Below are 21,968 nucleotides of genomic sequence, written 5' to 3' on the forward strand. Positions count from 1 at the left end.
TAACTTGGTACTTCGTGTAGCGCGAAGCAGTTCAATGTCGGTTTACGTATTTTGTCTTTCGCGTAGCGCGAAGACTTTAAACATGATCCGTTCGCGTAGTGCAAAGGATCCAGTTTCCAAATTTTCACTTTTGGTCCCTCCACTTCCAAAAATACTAAAGGCGGCTCTTAAGCGGCAATGCGAACGTGCAAGTGCAAAGTGCGACATCAAAATGCCACATTACGCCCATCACCCGTGCCCGTGTGCATGCGCATGCGCGTTGGGTGCTTCGCACCCTCCGCTAGGACTGCTATGAGTGGTTATCCACATAAGAATATTACTATGTAAACTCTTTTCCTTATAAGGAGCTTCCAAGTTTTATCATTTTCCAATGTGGGATGGAAGTTCTCTTCCCCATTTATACCCATGTGGAATGCTTCCACTTTCTTCCTTCTTTCCATGTGGGATGGAATTTTCTTACTTCCTTAACATGAGATGCCTTATTTTTCTTATCACACTTTTTTCCATTACATGTCTTGAAAATATTTTTAGTCCCTCATCTTTCAAAGTTGACCTTTTTAGCCCAAAATAAGTATAGGATTTTCCGGGATGTTACATCCTCCTCACCTTGAAATGAATCTCATCCTCGAGATTCGCTTGTCTTAGGTGTTGATATTCTTCCTTAATGATTCATGATTAGATTCTATCTAATCCGATTCTCAAGTTTAACTGAATGCAGAATGATTGAAATTTCGGATCTGTTGCTAACTTTATATCTCCTATAATGTAATCAGTCAATAGTTCAGAACGTCATAAGTAATTGTAAATTGCTAAACACAGTGACCAGTTGTGTTTTATTATTTACCTTACTTTTTGTATCCTAAACATTTACTGAAGGTAGCTATATTACTCCTTAGATTCAGTCTATCGAATCTATTACATCTCTAATCATGATTATCGGTTTTCTTGTATTCTGAAAGTACCTTTGTACTTTTACTCAGTCATATTTGTTTATGTTATCAATTGTATTTCTTGAATATTCTCGAGCTCTTTTTCTTTGACTTTTTGATCAACTATGGCTGATATTCTATCAATTGTATTTCTTGAATGTCTTGTGGTTGAATAGAAATTTCTTTCAGTGATATACTATCCTTGTATATTTTAATGTCTCATCACATTTAATTTATCTTTTCCCTTCTCGTTATCCTTCGAGATGATAATTTAAATCAACATGATATCTGCTTTGAGTGTCGTGTAAGGCCAAAAATGTGACTTGCGATATCAAAGTATGAAAACCGTTATATATTTACGGTCAAGTTAATAATTAAAGTAGGCTAGAATTCCGGACACGAGACAAGAGCTTCGATACGCGTTTAACTTCAACGGGAGAACTTCTAGATTATGTGTTAGGCTATAAATAGGAACTTTGTAATTCATTTTAGTGTGTGTTTTCCATGGTGAGTCATCCACCTTGGGTGGGTCGGTTCGTTTATTTAATATATTAAATCTTTCAACTGATAACGAGATCGTTCCTATACCTTATACTATCTTTCTATTATGTTCGGTCGTTTGATTTACAGTACCTGTCTCGAGCACTTATCAAGAACAAATCCGTTCGTTGTCGGATCCGGTTTCGGGACCTATAATTGGTATCATAGCGGGTCGAATGTTATGATTCAACTTTGTTCTTGATATTCGGGTTCTAATTCCGCGATTACCGGAACCGATACGTTAAAGTCCTATTGAAGTTTGAAAATAAAGTTTCAAGATCCGAGAAATGAAGTTGTTTGAAGTTCGTCTTGTGTGTAGATCTGGATTCTCAACCCCGTTTAAAGGCGGAGAGTGGTCGGTGCTCGAACGGCGGTGGCTGTGTCGGTTTTAGTAGATTGGTGAGTACATCAGTTTGTTTTCTGGTGAGTTTAAGATATGATATTATGAGGTTCGGATCAGTGTGATCCGGGTTGTGCACGGTGGAAGCGGCGACGGTAACGTAAATGGTTTTCTGGCGATGGTTAGCTGGTCACCACTAATATGGTGAGACTTAGGGTTTGTGGTGGATACCGGATCTGATGGTCAGACTCTGTAGCATGGCTGTGATGCTTCCGGTAAGTCAGCCGTTGCACCATTTTTTTTGGCCAACAACTTCTTATTCATCGGTGGTTAGTGTTGATGATGGTGTTTAAGAAGTGACTGCTGGTTTTCCGGCAATAGATGTCCGGTGACAGATAAGTGGTAGAAGATGGTAGCAGTGGCGTTAGAACGTAGCGGTGGCGGCGGAAGAAGTGGTGGAAGAGGCGGCCGTAGAGGCCGTGGTGGTGGTGGCGTGGCGGTAGAGAATGTGGCGTTTGAAAGGGCGGTGGTGTACGGTGGTTGAGAACCGGAATCCGGTGACATCTCCGGTGGGTGACGGCTCCGACTGAATTTTCCGGCGACCAGTCACCGGTGCTCGGTTTTTCCAACGGAGGCTACAAATGTTGGCGGCTAAAATTTTTTGTCTGGTGCCCTAATCTGATATAATGAAGTAGGCTTTGACATTTGGGCTTAGTATGTGCATGGGCTTTTTAATGATCATGAAATGGACCTGCATATTACCAGTTTTGGGCTGTTAGATTTTGTTTCAGTTTTGGGCCAATCTGCATATCATAACCAGACCAGGCCGAATGCTTACGAGATCTTTTATTTTTCCGGAGAAATAATTATATGTTCAGGTTGACCAAACTGAAAAAGTCAAATTTGTTCGGGTTTCGTCATTATTGGACCGTGCTCAAAGCATATTATTTATATATTATTTTCAAGGCGTTCGAGAATTGGATCCTGAAAATGTAACATCCCGAAATTTCAAGATAATATTAATTATATTACTTAATAATAGAGGGAAAGTTTACTCGGGTTATCAGGAAATAAATAAAAGAATAGCAGTTGGTATGGGTCGGGCTAGTGTCGGGTAATGGACGTTGGTTATGGATTTGGATTAATTGAGATGGGTTAAATGAGAATGGGATTTCAGGGATATAAATACCCCCAAAATCCCAAAATATCTTCATTTTCACCAAATTCCCTAACACACACACATACCGCCGCCGGACCGAAGGCAGATCCGGGCAGATCCGGCAGACCCGAGTGAGAGAGAGAGCGATTAGTGGTGATAAGCAAGTAAACGAGATCCAAACAAGCCCAAAAAGGTATGATTCTTGACCTTTAAGGTTTAAAGATCCAAGCTTTTTAGTGTATAAGCGACCGAAGATTGTCGGGAAGCGTAGTGGGTGATATTGAACCATAGCAAGGGTGTTAAAAACGCTCAAAATGCTGGAAAGAAACCGAACAACGGCTGTCTGGGTAACTTCGCCTTCATCTGGGCAACTTCGCCTTCAACGCGACGAACTTCGCCTGCAAGCTAAGTTCGCCTGATGAACTTCGCCTGCAAGCTAAGTTCGCCTGATGGCAACTTCGCTGTAAAGTTAAGTTCGCCTGATGACAACTTCGCCTGAAGCCAAGTTCGCTTGATGGCAACCTCGCTGTAAAGCTAAGTTCGCCTAGCTGGTAACTTCGCCTACAGCTAAGTTCGCCTAAGGTTAACTTCGCCTAGAGCTAAGTTTGATTAGAAAATAAATTAAAAAGCGATAAGTTAAGTAAGCTAATACTAGGCCACCAGATTAGATCAGACGAGTATTGATACGTGTAACTTGTACAGTCGCCGAGCTCAGATAGAGAAGGGATTTACAGCTATCAGAAAAAGAAGCAGAATTCAGGTGAGTTTCTAGCCCCATTTATGTGTTATGTTTTCGGGGCTGTGTGCATACTCAATGTGATAGTTAATACACTTATCCTAAGAGATAAGTGTATGCCTTATATGGATAATGTGAAATATATGAATGATTGCTTGATGGTACGTGAACGATCTTCGGATATTGCACGTACTGTCAGGTTGCAGCGCTAAGAATAAGGTAAGTATGTTATGTATGTTTATGTGTATGAACATGATAGAGATAATAGAAGAAAGAAATGATAACGTATGGTTGTATGGTTACGAAGAGGGTACCGAGCCCTAGTAATACTCGAGGAATGTAGGGCGTAATGCTCTTTATAACGTAAGATATGAAAGTAAGATAATACAAAAGAAAGTAAGAAAGTATGAACGAAAGGATATAATTTTATGTGTATGCCGTGTATGGTATATGTGATCGATACGATTGATTGCTTGACGGTACGTGAACGATCTTCGGATATTGCATGTATCGTCAAGGGAAGTGACTAGCTCCTTACATGGATATTAAATAATAAAGTATAGTGTTCCTTTTATGGAAGGTATAGTGTTCCTTTTATGGAAGGTATAGTGTTCCTTCTATGGATAGTATAGTGTTCCTCCAATGGAAATTATATATGGTAGGGTAATGGTAATGGTTCTCTTAATAGATATTACGTGACGATCCTCCTATGGATATTTATACAAGGTTAAGGTAGTAATATGTGTCTTCGGATACGGGAAGTAATATATGTGAATAGATTGTATGTTGCCTGATTAACTAGAACTCACTCAGCGTAGCTGACTTTTAGTATGCACGCAGGTGAGCCGATTACAGAGCTAGCAAGAGGATGACGCATGGCATGGATTGAACGGCTGGCATATGAAGAAAGAAGTAAAAATGTTTTGAATATAAAGTTTTGTGTTATGGTATCAAAGAAAAGATTTAATGTTTTGTAACAAATGATTGATGTTTTATATTCCGCGAAAAGTTTTAATAAACTCTGATTTGAAGGACTGTGTTTATGAGTAAATCCGACGTTAAAGTAGGGCTACCGGGTTCGGGGCCTTACAAGTTGGTATCAGAGCATAAGTTCGAGAGATTTAAGCATCCTACTTGCTTAGACTCGAACAGAGAATGGGATTTAAGTAAGAAAAGAAAGAAGATGCCAGTTCAAGAATGCCATGTGTCGCTCAAGCAAAAAAAAAAAATCAGTAAAGGTAAGGTGTATGATTAAATGATATATGTTAATGAGAAAGAAAAGATACGTGAGCGATAAGGATAGAAGTAATAAATTGTTTGATTTGACTAACTGCTTAAGTAGAACTAGCACAAATAGACTCATAAAGGGAAGCGAATAGGACACGGAAAGCAACGTGATCAGCTAGTCACAGCTGGCCACTGTTATTACCTGTTAGCCTTGCTATCCTTGTACTAAATAGTTCCTTGAGTGATGATGTTTGTGTTGTCCCTTTAAGAATACTGATGGCTGGAGCTGGAGAAGTTGTGGGAACTGGGGGTAGCACTGGACGTCGTGGCAGGCCTCGTCTTGTCCGGCAACCCTCGGTAGAAGAAGCTTCCCACACCGAAGATGAAGGGAGCGCCGCTGGAGGAAACCAGAACAACAACGAAGAAGTTCAACTTAGCCTTGCAGTTCAAGCAGCCATTGTTCAAGCTGTAGTTGCTGCTGTGAAGAACCTGAATCCTGAAGGATCTGCTGGAAGCCGTGAACGAACCGTTGAAGGGGCAGGTGGTAATAATAGAAAGGATGACGAGAGGGAAAGGGGTGACTCGAGTGAGGTAAAGTCTGTGAAAGATGATGATAGGAAGAGGGGCCGAGGCGGTTGCAACTATAAGTCCTTCAAAGGTTGTGACCCGCCTAAGCTGACTGGTTTAGGAGACGCAATCGCTACTCTTCAGTGGATAACCGCCATGGATAAGGTTATCCGCATTAGCGAGTGCCGTCCTGACCAAGCTGTCGGTTATGCCACTCAATCTGTTGAAGATGAGGCTATGTATTTGTGGGAGAGTGTGGAGCAGAGGAAGACCCGTGAGGAGATCAGGGCGATGAGTTGGAATGACCTAAAGGACATGGTGATGAAGAGGTTCTGCGCTGATACAGAAGTTGAAAGAGTGGAGATGAAGTTTCTGAATTTGAAGGCGGGAGGGATGACACAACGGGAGTATACTACTGAATTCAACCGCATGTCTAGGTTGGTACCTGACATGGTGAACACCGAAGCTAAAAGGATCAAGTGTTACGTAAGGGGACTTCCACGGAATGTTCGCACTTTGGTTAAGTCTAGTAAGCCCGCAACATTTGACTCGGCCGTGGAATTGGCCGAGATGATTTATGAGGACCTTGCCAACTGTGAAGGGGAGAAGATGGAACCGAAGAAAAAGAACCCAACCCCAGAACCAGAGGAAGCCAATGAGGTGGATCCACGCAAAAAGAAGGCAAGGCAAGAGGGGTTCATTGCTTGTGAAAAATGTGGGAAGAGACACCCCGGAGAGTGCAGAAAGGGATTAGGTGTTTGCTACAGGTGTGGAAGAGCAGGACATTCCTCTTGGGAATGTAATGATTACCATAGGTGTCACAACTGTGGAGGACGTGGGCACCTAGCAAGGGATTGCAAGAAGCCAAAGGGAGGACATGAAGGAGAGAAGAGTACTTGAGGTTTAACAGATTCCTCCGTATGCTTAGAGAAGACATTCAAGAAGGCTAGATGCTAGCCATAAGTATTAAATCTATGTGTAACTTATTGATGACTCGATGCGTGTTGTTTTATGTTGAAATTTAGACTGGTGTTTATTAATTATGGTACAAATTGTCTGAATGCATGTTAGTCATGATAAATTGACGTGTTGTGATAGAGTGTCGACTTAGGCTTTAGCATTAATATGATATAAGACAAAGTCTCTTAAAGATCGAAACGAGACTTGGTACATTGGGGGCCTCATGGACAAGCTACCTTAAATAGCTAATACACATGACCACCATTCGATTACTACAAAGTCGGAAGTTAGAAGGGTAACACAGAAAACAAAGGCGATTCAATAAAGCGTGTAAATATAAGAAGTTTTCCTTTTATAGGGAATAAGTTAGGTTTCGGGGACGAAACCTCTTTAAGGAGGGAAGACTTGTAATATCCCGAAATTTCAAGATAATATTAATTATATTACTTAATAATAGAGGGAAAGTTTACTCGGGTTATCAGGAAATAAATAAAAGAATAGCAGTTGGTATGGGTCGGGCTAGTGTCGGGTAATGGACGTTGGTTATGGATTTGGATTAATTGAGATGGGTTAAATGAGAATGGGATTTCAGGGATATAAATACCCCCAAAATCCCAAAATATTTTCATTTTCACCAAATTCCCTAACACACACACATACCGTCGCCGGACCGAAGGCAGATCCGGCAGACCCGAGTGAGAGAGAGAGAGCGATTAGTGGTGATAAGCAAGTAAACGAGATCCAAACAAGCCCAAAAAGGTATGATTCTTGACCTTTAAGGTTTAAAGATCCAAGCTTTTTAGTGTATAAGCGACCGAAAATGGTCGGGAAGCGTAGTGGGTGATATTGAACCATAGCAAGGGTGTTAAAAACGCTCAAAATGCTGGAAAGAAACCGAACAGCGGCTGTCTGGGTAACTTCGCCTTCATCTGGGCAACTTCGCCTTCAACGCGACGAACTTCGCCTGCAAGCTAAGTTCGCCTGATGAACTTCGCCTGCAAGCTAAGTTCGCCTGATGGCAACTTCGCTGTAAAGTTAAGTTCGCCTGATGACAACTTCGCCTGAAGCCAAGTTCGCCTGATGGCAACCTCGCTGTAAAGCTAAGTTCGCCTAGCTGGTAACTTCGCCTACAGCTAAGTTCGCCTAAGGTTAACTTCGCCTAGAGCTAAGTTTGATTAGAAAATAAATTAAAAAGCGATAAGTTAAGTAAGCTAATACTAGGCCACCAGATTAGATCAGACGAGTATTGATACGTGTAACTTGTACAGTCAGCCGAGCTCAGATAGAGAAGGGATTTACAGCTATCAGAAAAAGAAGCAGAATTCAGGTGAGTTTCTAGCCCCATTTATGTGTTATGTTTTCGGGGCTGTGTGCATACTCAATGTGATAGTTAATACACTTATCCTAAGAGATAAGTGTATGCCTTATATGGATAATGTGAAATATATGAATGATTGCTTGATGGTACGTGAACGATCTTCGGATATTGCACGTACTGTCAGGTTGCAGCGCTAAGAATAAGGTAAGTATGTTATGTATGTTTATGTGTATGAACATGATAGAGATAATAGAAGAAAGAAATGATAACGTATGGTTGTATGGTTACGAAGAGGGTACCGAGCCCTAGTAATACTCGAGGAATGTAGGGCGTAATGCTCTTTATAACGTAAGATATGAAAGTAAGATAATACAAAAGAAAGTAAGAAAGTATGAACGAAAGGATATAATTTTATGTGTATGCCGTGTATGGTATATGTGATCGATACGATTGATTGCTTGACGGTACGTGAACGATCTTCGGATATTGCATGTATCGTCAAGGGAAGTGACTAGCTCCTTACATGGATATTAAATAATAAAGTATAGTGTTCCTTTTATGGAAGGTATAGTGTTCCTTTTATGGAAGGTATAGTGTTCCTTCTATGGATAGTATAGTGTTCCTCCTATGGAAATTATATATGGTAGGGTAATGGTAATGGTTCTCTTAATAGATATTACGTGACGATCCTCCTATGGATATTTATACAAGGTTAAGGTAGTAATATGTGTCTTCGGATACGGGAAGTAATATATGGGAATAGATTGTATGTTGCCTGATTAACTAGAACTCACTCAGCGTAGCTGACTTTTAGTATGCACGCAGGTGAGCCGATTACAGAGCTATCAAGAGGATGACGCATGGCATGGATTGAACGGCTGGCATCTGAAGAAAGAAGTAAAAATGTTTTGAATATAAAGTTTTGTGTTATGGTATCAAAGAAAAGATTTAATGTTTTGTAACAAATGATTGATGTTTTATATTCCGCGAAAAGTTTTAATAAACTCTGATTTGAAGGACTGTGTTTATGAGTAAATCCGACGTTAAAGTAGGGCTACCGGGTTCGGGGCCTTACAGAAAACGTGGGCTACGAGCATCTGAGATGCTTATTTATTAAGGTGATAATTTTTGAATAACTTGGATTTAATAAGGAATTAAATTATTTAAGCTCTCAACCTGAAAATGTGGGATACGAGTATCTAGGATACTTAATTATTAGGGGTGAGTTACTTAAATAATTTCATTCACAGAAATAATAAGCTTTGTCATTTGATCGTTGTCCCCGGTATTTCATCAAGCTCTTCTGAACCTATATTGCTTAAGATCCAAGATGGATAAAAAAGCGAGAACGTCTTCATGAATGAATTAGGTGGATCATACCTTGAGGGGGGTGATTGAACAAGCTTCGATTTATCGGGTGATTTGTGAAAATGCGAGACACGGTTCGACGATGTTTTGAGATTACGAGTCAAGGGGGTGATTGTAAGGCTAAAAATGTGACTTGCGATATCAAAGTATGAAACCCGTTATATATTTACGGTCAAGTTAATAATTAAAGTGGGCTAGAATTCCGGACACAAGACGAGAGCTTTGATACGCGTTTAACTTCAACGGAAGAACTTCTAGATTATGTGTTAGGCTATAAATAGGAACTTTGTATTTCATTTTAGTGTGTGTTTTCCATGGTGTAAATCATCCACTAAAGAGGAGCTCACCTTGGGTGGGTCGGTTTGTTTATGAATATATCAAATCTTTAACCGACAACGAGATCGTTCACTTATTTTATCTTTATATTATTTATGTTCGATCGTTTGATTTAGCGCACCCGTCTCGAGCACTTATCAAGAACAAAGCCGTTCGTTGTCGGATCCGGTTTCGGGACCTACAATTGGTATCAAAGCAGGTCGAATCCTACAATTCAACTTTGTTCTTGATATTCGGGTTCTAATTCCGCGATTACCCGAACCAAGACGTTAAATTTCTTGAAGTATTTGGAAATAAAGTTTGGTATTTGGAAATAAAAGTTTCTCTCACCTACTTCTCTCTTTTTCTCTCTTTTATAATAACAAACTAAGATCCGAGATCAGAGTGTCGTTGGTGATTTCTGCTAACCAACAACACGGATTGATCCGAGTCAAGTTGTGAAATCCATCTAGAGGACCTACATGTCGGACTTTCTTTCAAATTTAGACACTCGATTGTCTTTCTTTGAATATAAGCCTTGTGTATTGACATGACCTGCATACTAATATTTTATTTATAACTTAGGGAATTAAAAACCCCTTTTCGGTTTACAAAATTTCTCGTTTAATAACGAGTTAAACTAATGTACAAGAGTTGACTAATCTATCTGATGTTCCTTTGATATGATCTTGTTTGTTCTTGTCTTGATTGTTGTCAGATATCTCTGATTCTCTTCTGACACTAATATCTTGTCATATGTCAGTCTTGATTAGCCTTTTCTTTTCGGGCAATCTGTTTTGAAGTGGCCCGTTTCACCATATATGAAACATACTCCTAGTTTCTTTCTGCATTATTCTATCGAGTGTCCTGCTCTATTTCAATATGCACACCTACCTGTTCCTTTTAGTCGACATTTTCCAGAATGTTTTCTTCCACAAGTTTTGTAGGTAGTCTTTGGAGCATTTTCTTCTTTTATTATTTTCTCGTAATCTTTCGGTTTCTTGGTTTGTTTTTCTTCCTTATTTTCTTTTTATTGATTTCTTATCATGCTGTTAATCAAATATTCGGCTACTTCCATGGCCGTCTCAGTTGTTTATGGCATATTGGATCTTACCAAGTCTCTTATCTCTCTTGGTAACCCATATATATAACGCGTAACTTTATTGTATTATGGAGTGACTAGATGTGGAACAAGTCGGCAATATTTAAGGAATTTAGTATTATATTCTCTGAGATTTGTACCAACAACATGGTGATTCCATAACTGAGTTTGAATCTGATCCATCTCATGGAGTGGACAAAATTTCTTTATAAGGAGATCTTTGAATGCTTCCTAGCTTAGATTGTATATTGTGTGTCGTCCTTCATTCCAACTCAGGGTGTTCCACCATTAAAGAGCTTCTCCCTTGAACATTTGTGAAGAATATTGGATAGCTTTTTCTATTGTACACTTACTAATGAAGACAATTACTTCTTGCTCTTCTAGCCATCTTAAAGCGGCTATAGCATCCCTGTCTCGATAAAATTCTTTAGGATTATAAGCTTTGAAAATTTTAAAGTTGTATCCTTTTTTAAGCTTTAACTTCTTACAGGGTTAATCCCTTGAGTTACTATCAGATGTAGAACTGTCATAAGCTTCTTCGTTCGCTGGACGAACAGATTTATTTCCACTCCTCTTGTTAGAGTTTGACTGGCTTTGTTTTGTAGAATTGTCCTTGATAGTTTCTTTGATCATCTTTTGAATTTCATCTTTATATTGTGTAACATTTTGGATTTTCTAAACCCGTATTCGTTTAACCCAACCGGAAATATTTTAGATCTTTATTATTACTCAAAAATTAAATATTTATAACTATTTAAGATTTGGTATTTTCATTTTATACCCTTTAGGTTTTTGGAGTTGTTTATTCTTTGTTTTAACTTTAAAATAATAAAAAATTAAGCATTTTACAAAGTACAAGGACTAAACTTTTCAAAAATTGAAACTCCTCACCCCTAGGTCCGGGGCACCGCGCGATGGAACACTATTGGTGTGGCCGCGCAACATGGTGGGACACCTACAAAGATCGTTTAGTTGATTTCGTTTCCTAGTTCGCTTTTGGCCTAAAATCGCTTAGTTTAGGACTAAATCGAGTGTTTTAAGCCCCAAGAAAACTCATATAGCCTAGATACATGTCCATGCTCATTACCCCTTGATCAAGCACGAAATTTACTGTATATAATATTGATTTCGTCATTAAATGCTTATTCGGTTTCCTAAACGAGTAAAGTAACTAAATATAGTTCATTTTAGTGTTTCCTATATAAACAACACTTATAATATCTGCCACAAACTTCCCTAAACCCTAAATACATCCTCTAGCCGTCACCTCTCACTGATCATCATAACTCTCTTCGGTTTTGCTATTTTGTTAAAGAACCGTTCATAAACTAGTTGACTTTGCATGCGTGTGGACCTTTGACTCGTCATATCTCTTGATTCTTTCACTTTCTGAGCAAGTTGCCCTAGTCAATAACTTTCAATCAATTTAGCTGGTTGAAGGGTGTTGACTGATCAATTCGTTTAAAACTCGTTAAAGGGCAAAACAGCCAACTTGTTTGACTTAACATTTTCTCATACTTCTGATCCGATTTAACATTCGGTCCAGAAGATTTTTACTCTTGTAACGAAATTTTAAGGCTACTGACCAAAACCCGACTTCCGACTCACTGTTCAGATTCCGGTCAGTACCAACTCGCTTAAATCTTAAATTTTACATAACCGGAGTTCTAGACGTTCGTTTGGATCGATTCCAGCGACATTGAGTTCGTTTTTACTTATATTATCATATCTTAAAGTTTCAGGTTCTAATTGTTTATATCGTTTGACACGTAGTGGACGACTCGCTTATTCGTTAACTCGTTTATTCGTATTTATTAATCACTTGCCTTCCATTTAAGGTGAGTTTATCATTCCCCTATTTTACTAAGTTTTCTAAACGTTTTGGGGACATATGCGTACTATTCGTATTACATATTATATATATATATTTATCTATCTCAAAAATTAGCAAACGTATAATTGTGCGTGATTGATCAAATATACTTGTCATGTGCTTACTTGTTTATGTGTGCATTCGTATTCCGAGAGGTCCAACATATTCCCTTGTATAGGGTTCTCATTATTATTTACTCGCGTCCGATTCGCTTGGCAACGGTCTTATTATGACTTGCTCATGGTTGATTACCGGCGCCCGATTCGCTTGAAAATGGTTAATTAACACCTTACTTGTTCATGGTTTGATTTACTTATCGCATTTATTACATTTTTCTTATTTCTTTTATTTATTATATTAACATTATTTTTAGGGTCATAAACTGGTGATAAACTCACTCAACATGTGTTGTTGACAAACTCTGTTTTCTACACATATGTAGGTTGCCATTAATTGAAGTTGAAGTATGGATACTTAAAAAGACTTTGGATAATGAAGACAATTAATATTTAAATCTTGATTGGATTACATGTATTAAATTATTGGTTTGTATTTTGAATATTTGTGCACTATATTTGAAATTAATTAACTTAATAGATATTGTCACATTTTATTTATGATAGTATCTTCGAGCTTTGAGCAATCAGCTCATGCCCCGGCATATCCGCCTTAGGTTGGGTGTGACATACTGGGCGGGAATTTCCTTGTTTTCATTGTTAACGTTTTCCTCACACCATTTTTCTTGCATGGATTGTTCCAAGAATTTGCACTGTCTTCTCTTGACATACTAAAACAAAATTTTAAAGATAAGTTCAATATTCGGGGAATTCAAAACATATCTTTTATTTATCATATTGTAGTTTACAAAAGTCCATAACATTTTTATAGCTACACTTGTTTACAACTACTACGGTTCTTATTGTTTATTTCTTCAAGCGAACAATCAATTTCTTGATTTTGCTGTTCTTCTTGGTATTCTCGTTTGTTTACTTTTCTTTTTCCTTTTCCTCCATCTCTATTTCTTTCTATAGCATTGCTTCAGCTATTTTGGTAACATCGATTTCATTTTGAATCATTTTCGATGTGGTACATTCCTTCTGGGAAATTATAATCCGTGCTCCGACGTTCATCTTGAGTATGAGCAAAATGTGGATCTTGAATTACTTGATATTTAAATATTCCTGTCCATGAGGCTTTTCTTCCGGATAGGTCATTACTTCTTTTCTTTTGACATTATTGATTTCTTGGATCTACTTGATCCTACTCCATGCATATTCTGCTTTGGAATGATTTGAACTAATGAGATATTAGTATCGAAGGAATCTGAATCCTTAACTTTTGTTGTCTGATATGAGTCCTCATCACTAGATATAGGGAATGGGAGTAAAGCTGTCCCTATACATCCTTTTCCTTTACCTGACGGATGTTGAAATGATCCTCGACTAGATTGACGATCAAACATCTGTGCGAGGTTATATTAGAGATAGGAGCGTATTCCTATCTCATCCGTACTGTTATATCTTATTCGAAACAATTTTATTATTCAATGATTGTATTTTAGATACTTATAATTAAGTACCTATTTTGTTGGAATCAATATCTGTATAATAAGATTAAATGTTATCCGTAACATGTTTAATCATTCAATGATTATATTTGTTGATATTCTCAATAAAATACCAATGCTTTCATCATAAACTTATTTTTGATCAAAGCCCAGGTATACTCAATACCTAATTCGCTAATACCGATGGCTCTGATACCAACCTGTCACACCACGACTTAGGGCCTACGTGTAACACCCGTTAGTTGGTATCTGTTTTGTAAATATATCAGAATTACAGGTTTGTTATAGCGGAAGTCTTTAAAATAATATTATTTCATAAAAAATGTTGGGTTCAAATACCCATTTCTGGTTATAAATTAACAAAATATGAGTGGAAGTCTTTTGAATAATATATTATTATATTAAAAAGTCGGGACTTGAATACCCGTTTTGATAATTCAAATACATGTCTTTTAAAAATATGATTCTTTAAAATATTCTGAACAAAATATATAAGCCATCAGATAACGCCTAATGGCTATATCTGCAATCTTCTAATCTGTCTTGATTGTCTGTTATACCTTTACCATTACCTTGAAATATGGGGGAAAAATACTTTAGCACACAGCCAGTGAATGACGCTGACTATGTTGTAAAATCTTTTCAATACCCTTGTGAAAATAACAATAATACATTTGTGACAACTCATTAGGATCCCAACTAAATTGGGGTAAAATTACACTAAGCACATGTACAATTAAAACATATACACAATATCATTTCTCTAAACAATCTAGTGGACTTCTAGAGGTGTATAGATGATATACATGGCCCTTGGTAAATCCGAGACACCATGCATGAATGGATCCAGACACATGTATACTTTTAACCTGAGTATGTCCGTTTCTTATTATTGCAAGATAAGGTTTTAAGGATTCATAGATCCTATGCAAACAATCTGACTCTAAAAGAGTTTGTAAAAGTTTAGGGCGCATTCACCTTTTAGATTGTAATCAGTTTATGATACCGATTCCTGTTTATGATCAGTTTCGGTTACTGACCCCTGTCTGTAATCAGTTGTTGTTACTGATTCCTGGTTCTGATTCTGATTGTTTGATTATTTTCTCAGACCTATAGTACGAGAATAACCTTTGTATAAATATCTAGATCAACGATCTAGCTTCAGACCCGTAGTCTGTTTTGTATAGCTTTAACCTGACAAAGCGTTTGTTTATGTTAAACATTTGGACCTTTAGTCCCTTTGTTTATTCATCAATTATATGCTATGTTTCTTCTTAAAGAAGAAACGTCTATACTGGGTTTCTTCTTCAAGAAGAAACATTATTATAACCTTTATATGTGAATATCATATTTCTTAATCATAAAGAAATATTACTATACTCTTTGTGTGTGAATGCTTACGTTTCTTAATCATGAAGAAACAATAATTTGACTATAACCTTTGCTTATAAAAAGTTATATTATGCTTATCCGTGATCAAGGTTCGGGCTATACACTCGACTATGGTCTAAGGCATTATAATAAAATAATACTTAAGCGGAGCCCCTACCTCACAGGGGTTTCGGAGTTAGATGCCTAAGACTGATTGAGCAACACTTCTACTATCTATCGCGTACTAGAGCTTAAACCATCAGAACTTCGGAGCTTGGAACGTTCTACGAGATCGGCACGCTTCTCAAGACAAAATGTGTGAAAGTAAAGTGGTTTTGGTATGAGTTGGGAAGTGCCGTGAACCCTCCTATTTATAGCTGATTTTTTGTTCCTTCGCGTAGCGCGAACGACAAAAGGTTAAGCCGTTCGCATCGTTCGAACCGACCAAATGTTGCTGAGTCATCAGACGGCTTGCCATGTGGCTTGACGTGGTGCCACATGTCCAAACGTGTCATACATGCATAATTGATACTTCATGTAGCGCGAAGGAATTATAACTTGGTACTTTGCGCAGCACGAAGCAGTTCAATGTTGGTTTATGTAGTTTGTTTTTCGCGTAGCGCGAAGACTTTAAACCTGATCCGTTCACGTAGCGCGAAGGATCCAGTTTCCAAATTTTCAATTTTGGTCCCTCCATTTCCAAAAATACTAAAGGCGGCTCTTAAGTGGCGATGCGAGCGTGCAAGTGCAAAGTGTGCTATCAAAACGCCATATTACGCCCTTCGCCCATGCCCGAGCTCGTGCCCGTGCGCGTTAAGCGCTTCGCACCCTCCTCTAAGACTGTTGAGAGTGGTTAGTCACATAAAAATATTATTATGAAAACTCTCTTCCTTATAAGGAGTTTCCAAGTTTTATCATTTTCCAATATGGGATGAAAGTTCTCTTCCCCATTTATACCCACGTGGAATGCTTCCACTTTCTTCTTCTTTACATGTGGGATGAAATTTTTTTACTTCCTTGACATGAGATGCCTTATTTTTCTTATCTCATTTTTTTCCATCACCTTTTTTGAAAATATTTTTGATCCCTGATCATTCAAAGTTGATATTTTTTGCCCAAAATAAATATTGGAATTTTCGGGATGTTACACAACCTACTCGTGCAACACGGGTGAAAACGTAGCCAAAAAGATTTGAAGATTTTGTCATTCGTATTCCTTCATCGATAGACCATACTCATACCCCACCAATTCAAGAGTCCTCAACGGTACACCCCTTAGCTAATTTGTCTCATGCAAAAATTTTTCTGACAAACACAAGGCTTTCTTAACAGCCATCTATTCGATTGATGAGCCAAATTTTTTCCATCGGGCTGTTAAAAACGAAAAGTGGAAAGAGGTTATGAAAAACGAAATCCATGCCCTTGAAAAAATGGCACATGGATCCTTGAAAAGAGACCAGAGGAAAAACGAGCAATTGATTCAAAATGGGCCTACAAAGTAAAGTATAAACCAATTGAAGAAGTCGAAAGATACAAAGTGCGACTCGTCGTTAAGGGCTTTACACAAATGGACGGTGTTGACTACCACGATACATTTGCTCCCGTTGCTAAATTGGTCACAGTTCGGACCATTTTGGCCGTAGCGGTAAAAAAAACCGGTTCATACACCAAATTGATGTGAACAACGCCTTTCTACTTGGAGATTTAAATGAAGAAATGTATATGAAGATCCCTCAAGGCTTTGCTAAAGAAGGAGAAACGAGAGTTTGTCGATTGCGGAAATCGCTTAATGGGCTTAAGCAAGCTTCACCGAATTGGTACAAAAAATTCACGAATGCTCTCGTTGAACTTGGTTATAAACAATCGAAAGCCGACCATTCTCTTTTCATCCATTAACATGGGAATACTTTCGTTAAAGCACTCATCTATGTCGATGATGTTGTAATAGTGGGCAACGATAGAGACAAGATACAAGATACGAAAGAAAGACTTGACAGACGCTTTAGCATAAAAGACCTTGGGGACCTTAAATACTTCCTTGGTACAGAGGTTGCAAGTACCTCGGAAGGACTAGTTTTAAGCCAAAGAAAGTATGTTTTGGACATCCTTGAAGATTGTGGTTTACAAGGATGTCGGCCAAGCTCATTTCCTATTGAACAAAATCTTAAACTTGATAGAAGTGGAAATGAACCAAAGGTTGATGCCACTCAATACCGTCGACTACCCTATTTGCAAGCAACTTGACCCGACATTGCATACTCGGTTAACATATTAAGTCAGTTTGTAGCCGACCCAAGACAACCTCATTTGGATGCGGCTCAATGAGTTTTAAGATATCTCAAGGCCACACTCGAGAAAGGGGCCCTTCTCCTACGAGAAGGAGGATTTAACCTCACGTCATACAGTGATTCCAATTGACTTGGCTGCCCGTACACACGCATATCTCGAACAGGTTACATACTCCTCTTCGGTGGAGAACCAATCTCTTGGAAGACAAAGAAATAGTCAGTCGTCTCCCGTTCTTCTGCCAAGGCAGAATACCGCTCTATGGCCACTACTGTTAGTGAAATTCTGTGGGTTCGATGGCTTTTGAGGGACCTTGGAGTACTTTTGACTGAACCAACTCCCCCTCTTTTGTGAAAATCAAGCGACTCGCCACATTGCCAATAACCCGGTCTTCCATGAACACACCAAACACATTGAGATGGATTGCTACTTCGTTCAAGAAAGAGTAGAAAGTCAAGAAATTAGACCCGTTTGTATTGGCACCAAGATGCAAATCGCGGATATTTTCACAAAATGATTGGGATCCCAACAACTTCAATTTCTTCTCGACAAGTTGGGACTCGAAACTTACATGCTCCAACTTGAGGGGAAGAATTAAAATGCAATTTTTTATCTCCATAATCTCATCCCCGTTGACTATGATAACAGATTGGATCGATAAACAATAATATGAACACAAAATAATATGGAAATGACCGGGGAGGAGTATTTATACCCTCCGATGACGGTTATTTATGGCGACGGTTATTCCGGCAAGGGACGCGACGGTTCAAGTTTTCATATTTACATTATTTACACAAACTATTACCTAATTACAATTATGGCACTAACTATACTAACTGAACTTTCTAACAGAGTTAACTAAACTCTAATAAACTTAACGGGATTTTTTAACGAGATTGGGATTATTTCCAACAGACTAGCATTGCTTGCGTATCATCTCTATCATCTCATACCTTTTGACTAACATTCCCTTTAGCCTACTATTAGTATTTTCCATTTGTGTTCTTTTTTCTCTAGTATTTAATCCACTTTGTATACATGATTTATATTGTAAAATAATAAAAATACAAAACACCTTTTGCTACTATATTTTAGTTAATATGCACAACAATGCTATCCCAAATGGGCACTTCAAAAAGCATTGGCAGAATTATGTTAAGAATTTGTTTAACTTAGCTAACCCGTCTGCAAAACACGGAGACACAACGGTATATTATTATTATTATTATTATTATTATTATTATTATTATTATTATTATTATTATTAATTTGCCTCGTTTTTACTTTGTCTTGCTGTTTTGGTGGTTTGTTACTCGTGTTATTTATGCTTATTTGCAGCTTAGCAAGCGAAAGGCGGTTAAAGTTTTCCCGAGGCCTGCTGGAAAACTCCGTCCGCAGGTTCACGGACAAACGTTGAAATACAACATGAAACTTAGGGAGGGACATGAATTCTCTTGAAGAGTTGGGAAGTAAGACGATTTGTATTATTTAGTATTACATAGCAATTATAGTATCTCTTTTTGGAGCTTGCTAGTAGGTTTGCAAACGAACTAGACAAACACAAATGGAGATATGTTCATGTTGGTTCGTTTAACTTTAATTGAACAGAAACCATAGTTATGAAAAGCGCTCGTCTGTCGGGCCTAGGCGGTATTTTTTAGGCGAAGCGCAAGTTAACCGACTTAAATGGTAAAGGCGCTATTCTAGGAGCTAATTTTGGTATTTGATATTTTTTTGATTTTATTTGATGTCTTCTGACTTATCTCGTAACATATTTAAAAGATTTACCTAAAAATAAGCGGCTTAACATAATCAGGTCCAATCTCTCTATATAATCAAATCAATCGATAGTTGTGCTTCTTCATATCTTGAAGGAAGAACAAGGTTAACATTGAGGCGTGGACAATATCCAAATGGTTAGTAACAGAAAAACATGTTTATTTGTTGATTTTATTAACAGTGTTCATGGTTTTTTCAACTTTAAATAATTGAATATACATGCTATTTATTAACGTTAAACAATGGCAAATACTTTTATGAACAGTTGAAGATGCTCATGTTTTTTTAAACTATAATTTAATTTAGTTTAGTTCGTTGGAAGTAATCTTTGACATGTCTGTACGTTATGTTCTCATAATTTTTAAACTCATAATAAGAGTGCTGTTAAGTTCATGGGGCTATTTGTTGAGTTCCCAGAACCTTTCTAAACCTATGTTATTTTAGTTTCTTGTTGATAAGTCGTGGGCTATCGGTTAATTTAGTTAACCGTACGTTTTAAGCTTTGAACTTTTTTGAACATATGGCTTTCAAGTTTTTGAACTCTATGTTATTTGAGTTTTGGTATTTGACCTATATATATTATTTGAGTATATTTTAGAACACATAATATATTTTAAGTGCATTTTTTTTCTTAGCCCCTTGCTTTTTCTTTTTGCAACGAGGCCCTAAACGAGGTCTATGCGCATTTGATAACTATGCTATTTAGTATATAACAATTATAGTATCACTTTTTGGAGTTTGTTAGTAGGTCTATAAGCTAACGGAGGCATGTTCATGTAATCCTGTTGACTCATTTAACTTTAACCCAATACTAAAAATTAATCAAAACTGTTCGTTCATGTGCGTTAGTTAAAAATCTAGATGAACAGTTACCATTACTTTTCCATTAATTTTAATGGCTATTCATGATGAGACGAGGAATCGAGGATGAACGTAGAACAAATATAAACTTTACGAACGCAAATGAATGAACGAAACATGTGTTGATGTTTGTTTAACGTAGTGAACAAAAATTCTTGTGCTTATTTGTTATAGGTTTTTTTGCCCAAAAAGTGTTTCTACCCAAATATTAGTTATAGGTTTTTGGGCTGTGAAAACATCGGTTCAGTTCGGTTTCTACATACCACCAAAACCAAAAACAGAAGTTTGGTTATTAGAAATTAATTATAACCACTGAAACCGATAACTGAAGGCTAGTTCGGTCATTTAAGGTTTTGACCACTTAAACAACATCCTATGGTGCAGAGGCCATAGAAATTAACAACATGCTTGTTTAATAATATTGAGTTAATATTATTGTTGAATCAGGCGAGTGCTCGACACCAGAGGAGCTTGCAACTGATATTAAGGTTAAAGGTCCAACTGTTGCCTATTGTTAGGGAGAAGCCAGCTGTTGAATTTGTGAAGGTTACTGAGAAAATGAAGTCGTTTAATGCATATGCAACACTTTGTGCTGAGAGAACAAAGAAACGTCATCTGGGTGCACGGTTGAAGAAAGCTGCAGGAGGCCGAGGCAGAAGAAAAGAAATAGGTGAAAGAGCCTAAGCCACTTGGTTATATTTTTAAAATTTAATGTTATTTTGTTTAAAAGTTGAGATTTTATTACCAAACTTTGTTTTTGAATTGGGAAATTCGGAATTTAATTATTTGGGCTTTATTCTCTGCTGATTTTGCTACTAGATAGTCTTATGAGTTTCGGGTCAAACTTCGTAGTTTTATAAAATTCATGGGTTAAAACTTGACTTCGTGCATAATGGTTAACCACTTTCGAGGGACTGTTGACGCAGATGATAGATATGATTAAACATGCCAATCGACAGTCCAAAAAGATTCAGCATCCAGAGTTATGCAGGTGTTGGGCAATTGATACTTGTTAGTTACTAGTTCTGAAAACAACTATCAAGCAAAAGCTAACTGTAATATAAATACTGGGCTCTCCAATTTAACAATTTCAATCAAAACGTGTATAATTAATTTATTGAAAGGTTATGCAGATGTTATATTTGGGACAAATGTTATAATATGATCATATCTGTATTTGTATTTGGCCTTTGAAGAAACGTGGATCTACTCGCTGGTAGCAGATCTACTTTCCTCGGGTTTTGATTGTACTATTTCACCGATGGTTCTTCTGGATCCGTGTTCTTCCACCTACAAAATGAACAACGCCGTTAACTTACCCCTCAGAAAGGGACAGAGGGGTCCTCTTTGGGGTAACCCTCCGGCGTGAGAATAAGTATATGGTGGAGAAGATAATAATGTTGAGTAAGGGAATCTCAAGAGTATTGCTTAATAGCTGAATACTGTATGATTGTGTGACTGTGTGTTTGTATGTAACTGACTGTGAGTGAATGTAATTCAATATGATTGAATGTGATATCACTGCCTGTAACTGTCAATGATTGAGTTTGAATGTCCATCAAAGTGGAGTTGATGCTGTATTTATAGTGCTAAGGGTCCACTGGTTGGGCTCAACCTCGTTGGCCTCCTCCAATCGCACTGCGCCACGTGTCCTCTAGGACACCTGG

The 21,968-nt window shown here is 37.7% G+C and overlaps 1 protein-coding gene across 1 annotated transcript; it reads left to right on the forward strand.

Moving 5' to 3' along the window:
• Positions 1–18,761: 18,761 nt before the first annotated feature.
• Positions 18,762–20,985, forward strand: LOC143547343 (large ribosomal subunit protein eL13y-like). Its single transcript, XM_077038793.1, has 3 exons — positions 18,762–18,869; positions 19,000–19,059; positions 20,749–20,985. The coding sequence occupies exons 1-3, from the start codon at positions 18,762–18,764 to the stop codon at positions 20,983–20,985; spliced, it is 405 nt and encodes a 134-aa protein (XP_076894908.1).
• Positions 20,986–21,968: the final 983 nt, after the last annotated feature.

This window comes from Bidens hawaiensis, unplaced genomic scaffold, assembly GCF_021521415.1.
Source record: "Bidens hawaiensis isolate Kalapana, Puna unplaced genomic scaffold, B.hawaiensis_p1.1 tig00014712_1, whole genome shotgun sequence".
Classification (NCBI taxonomy): Eukaryota; Viridiplantae; Streptophyta; class Magnoliopsida; order Asterales; family Asteraceae; genus Bidens; species Bidens hawaiensis.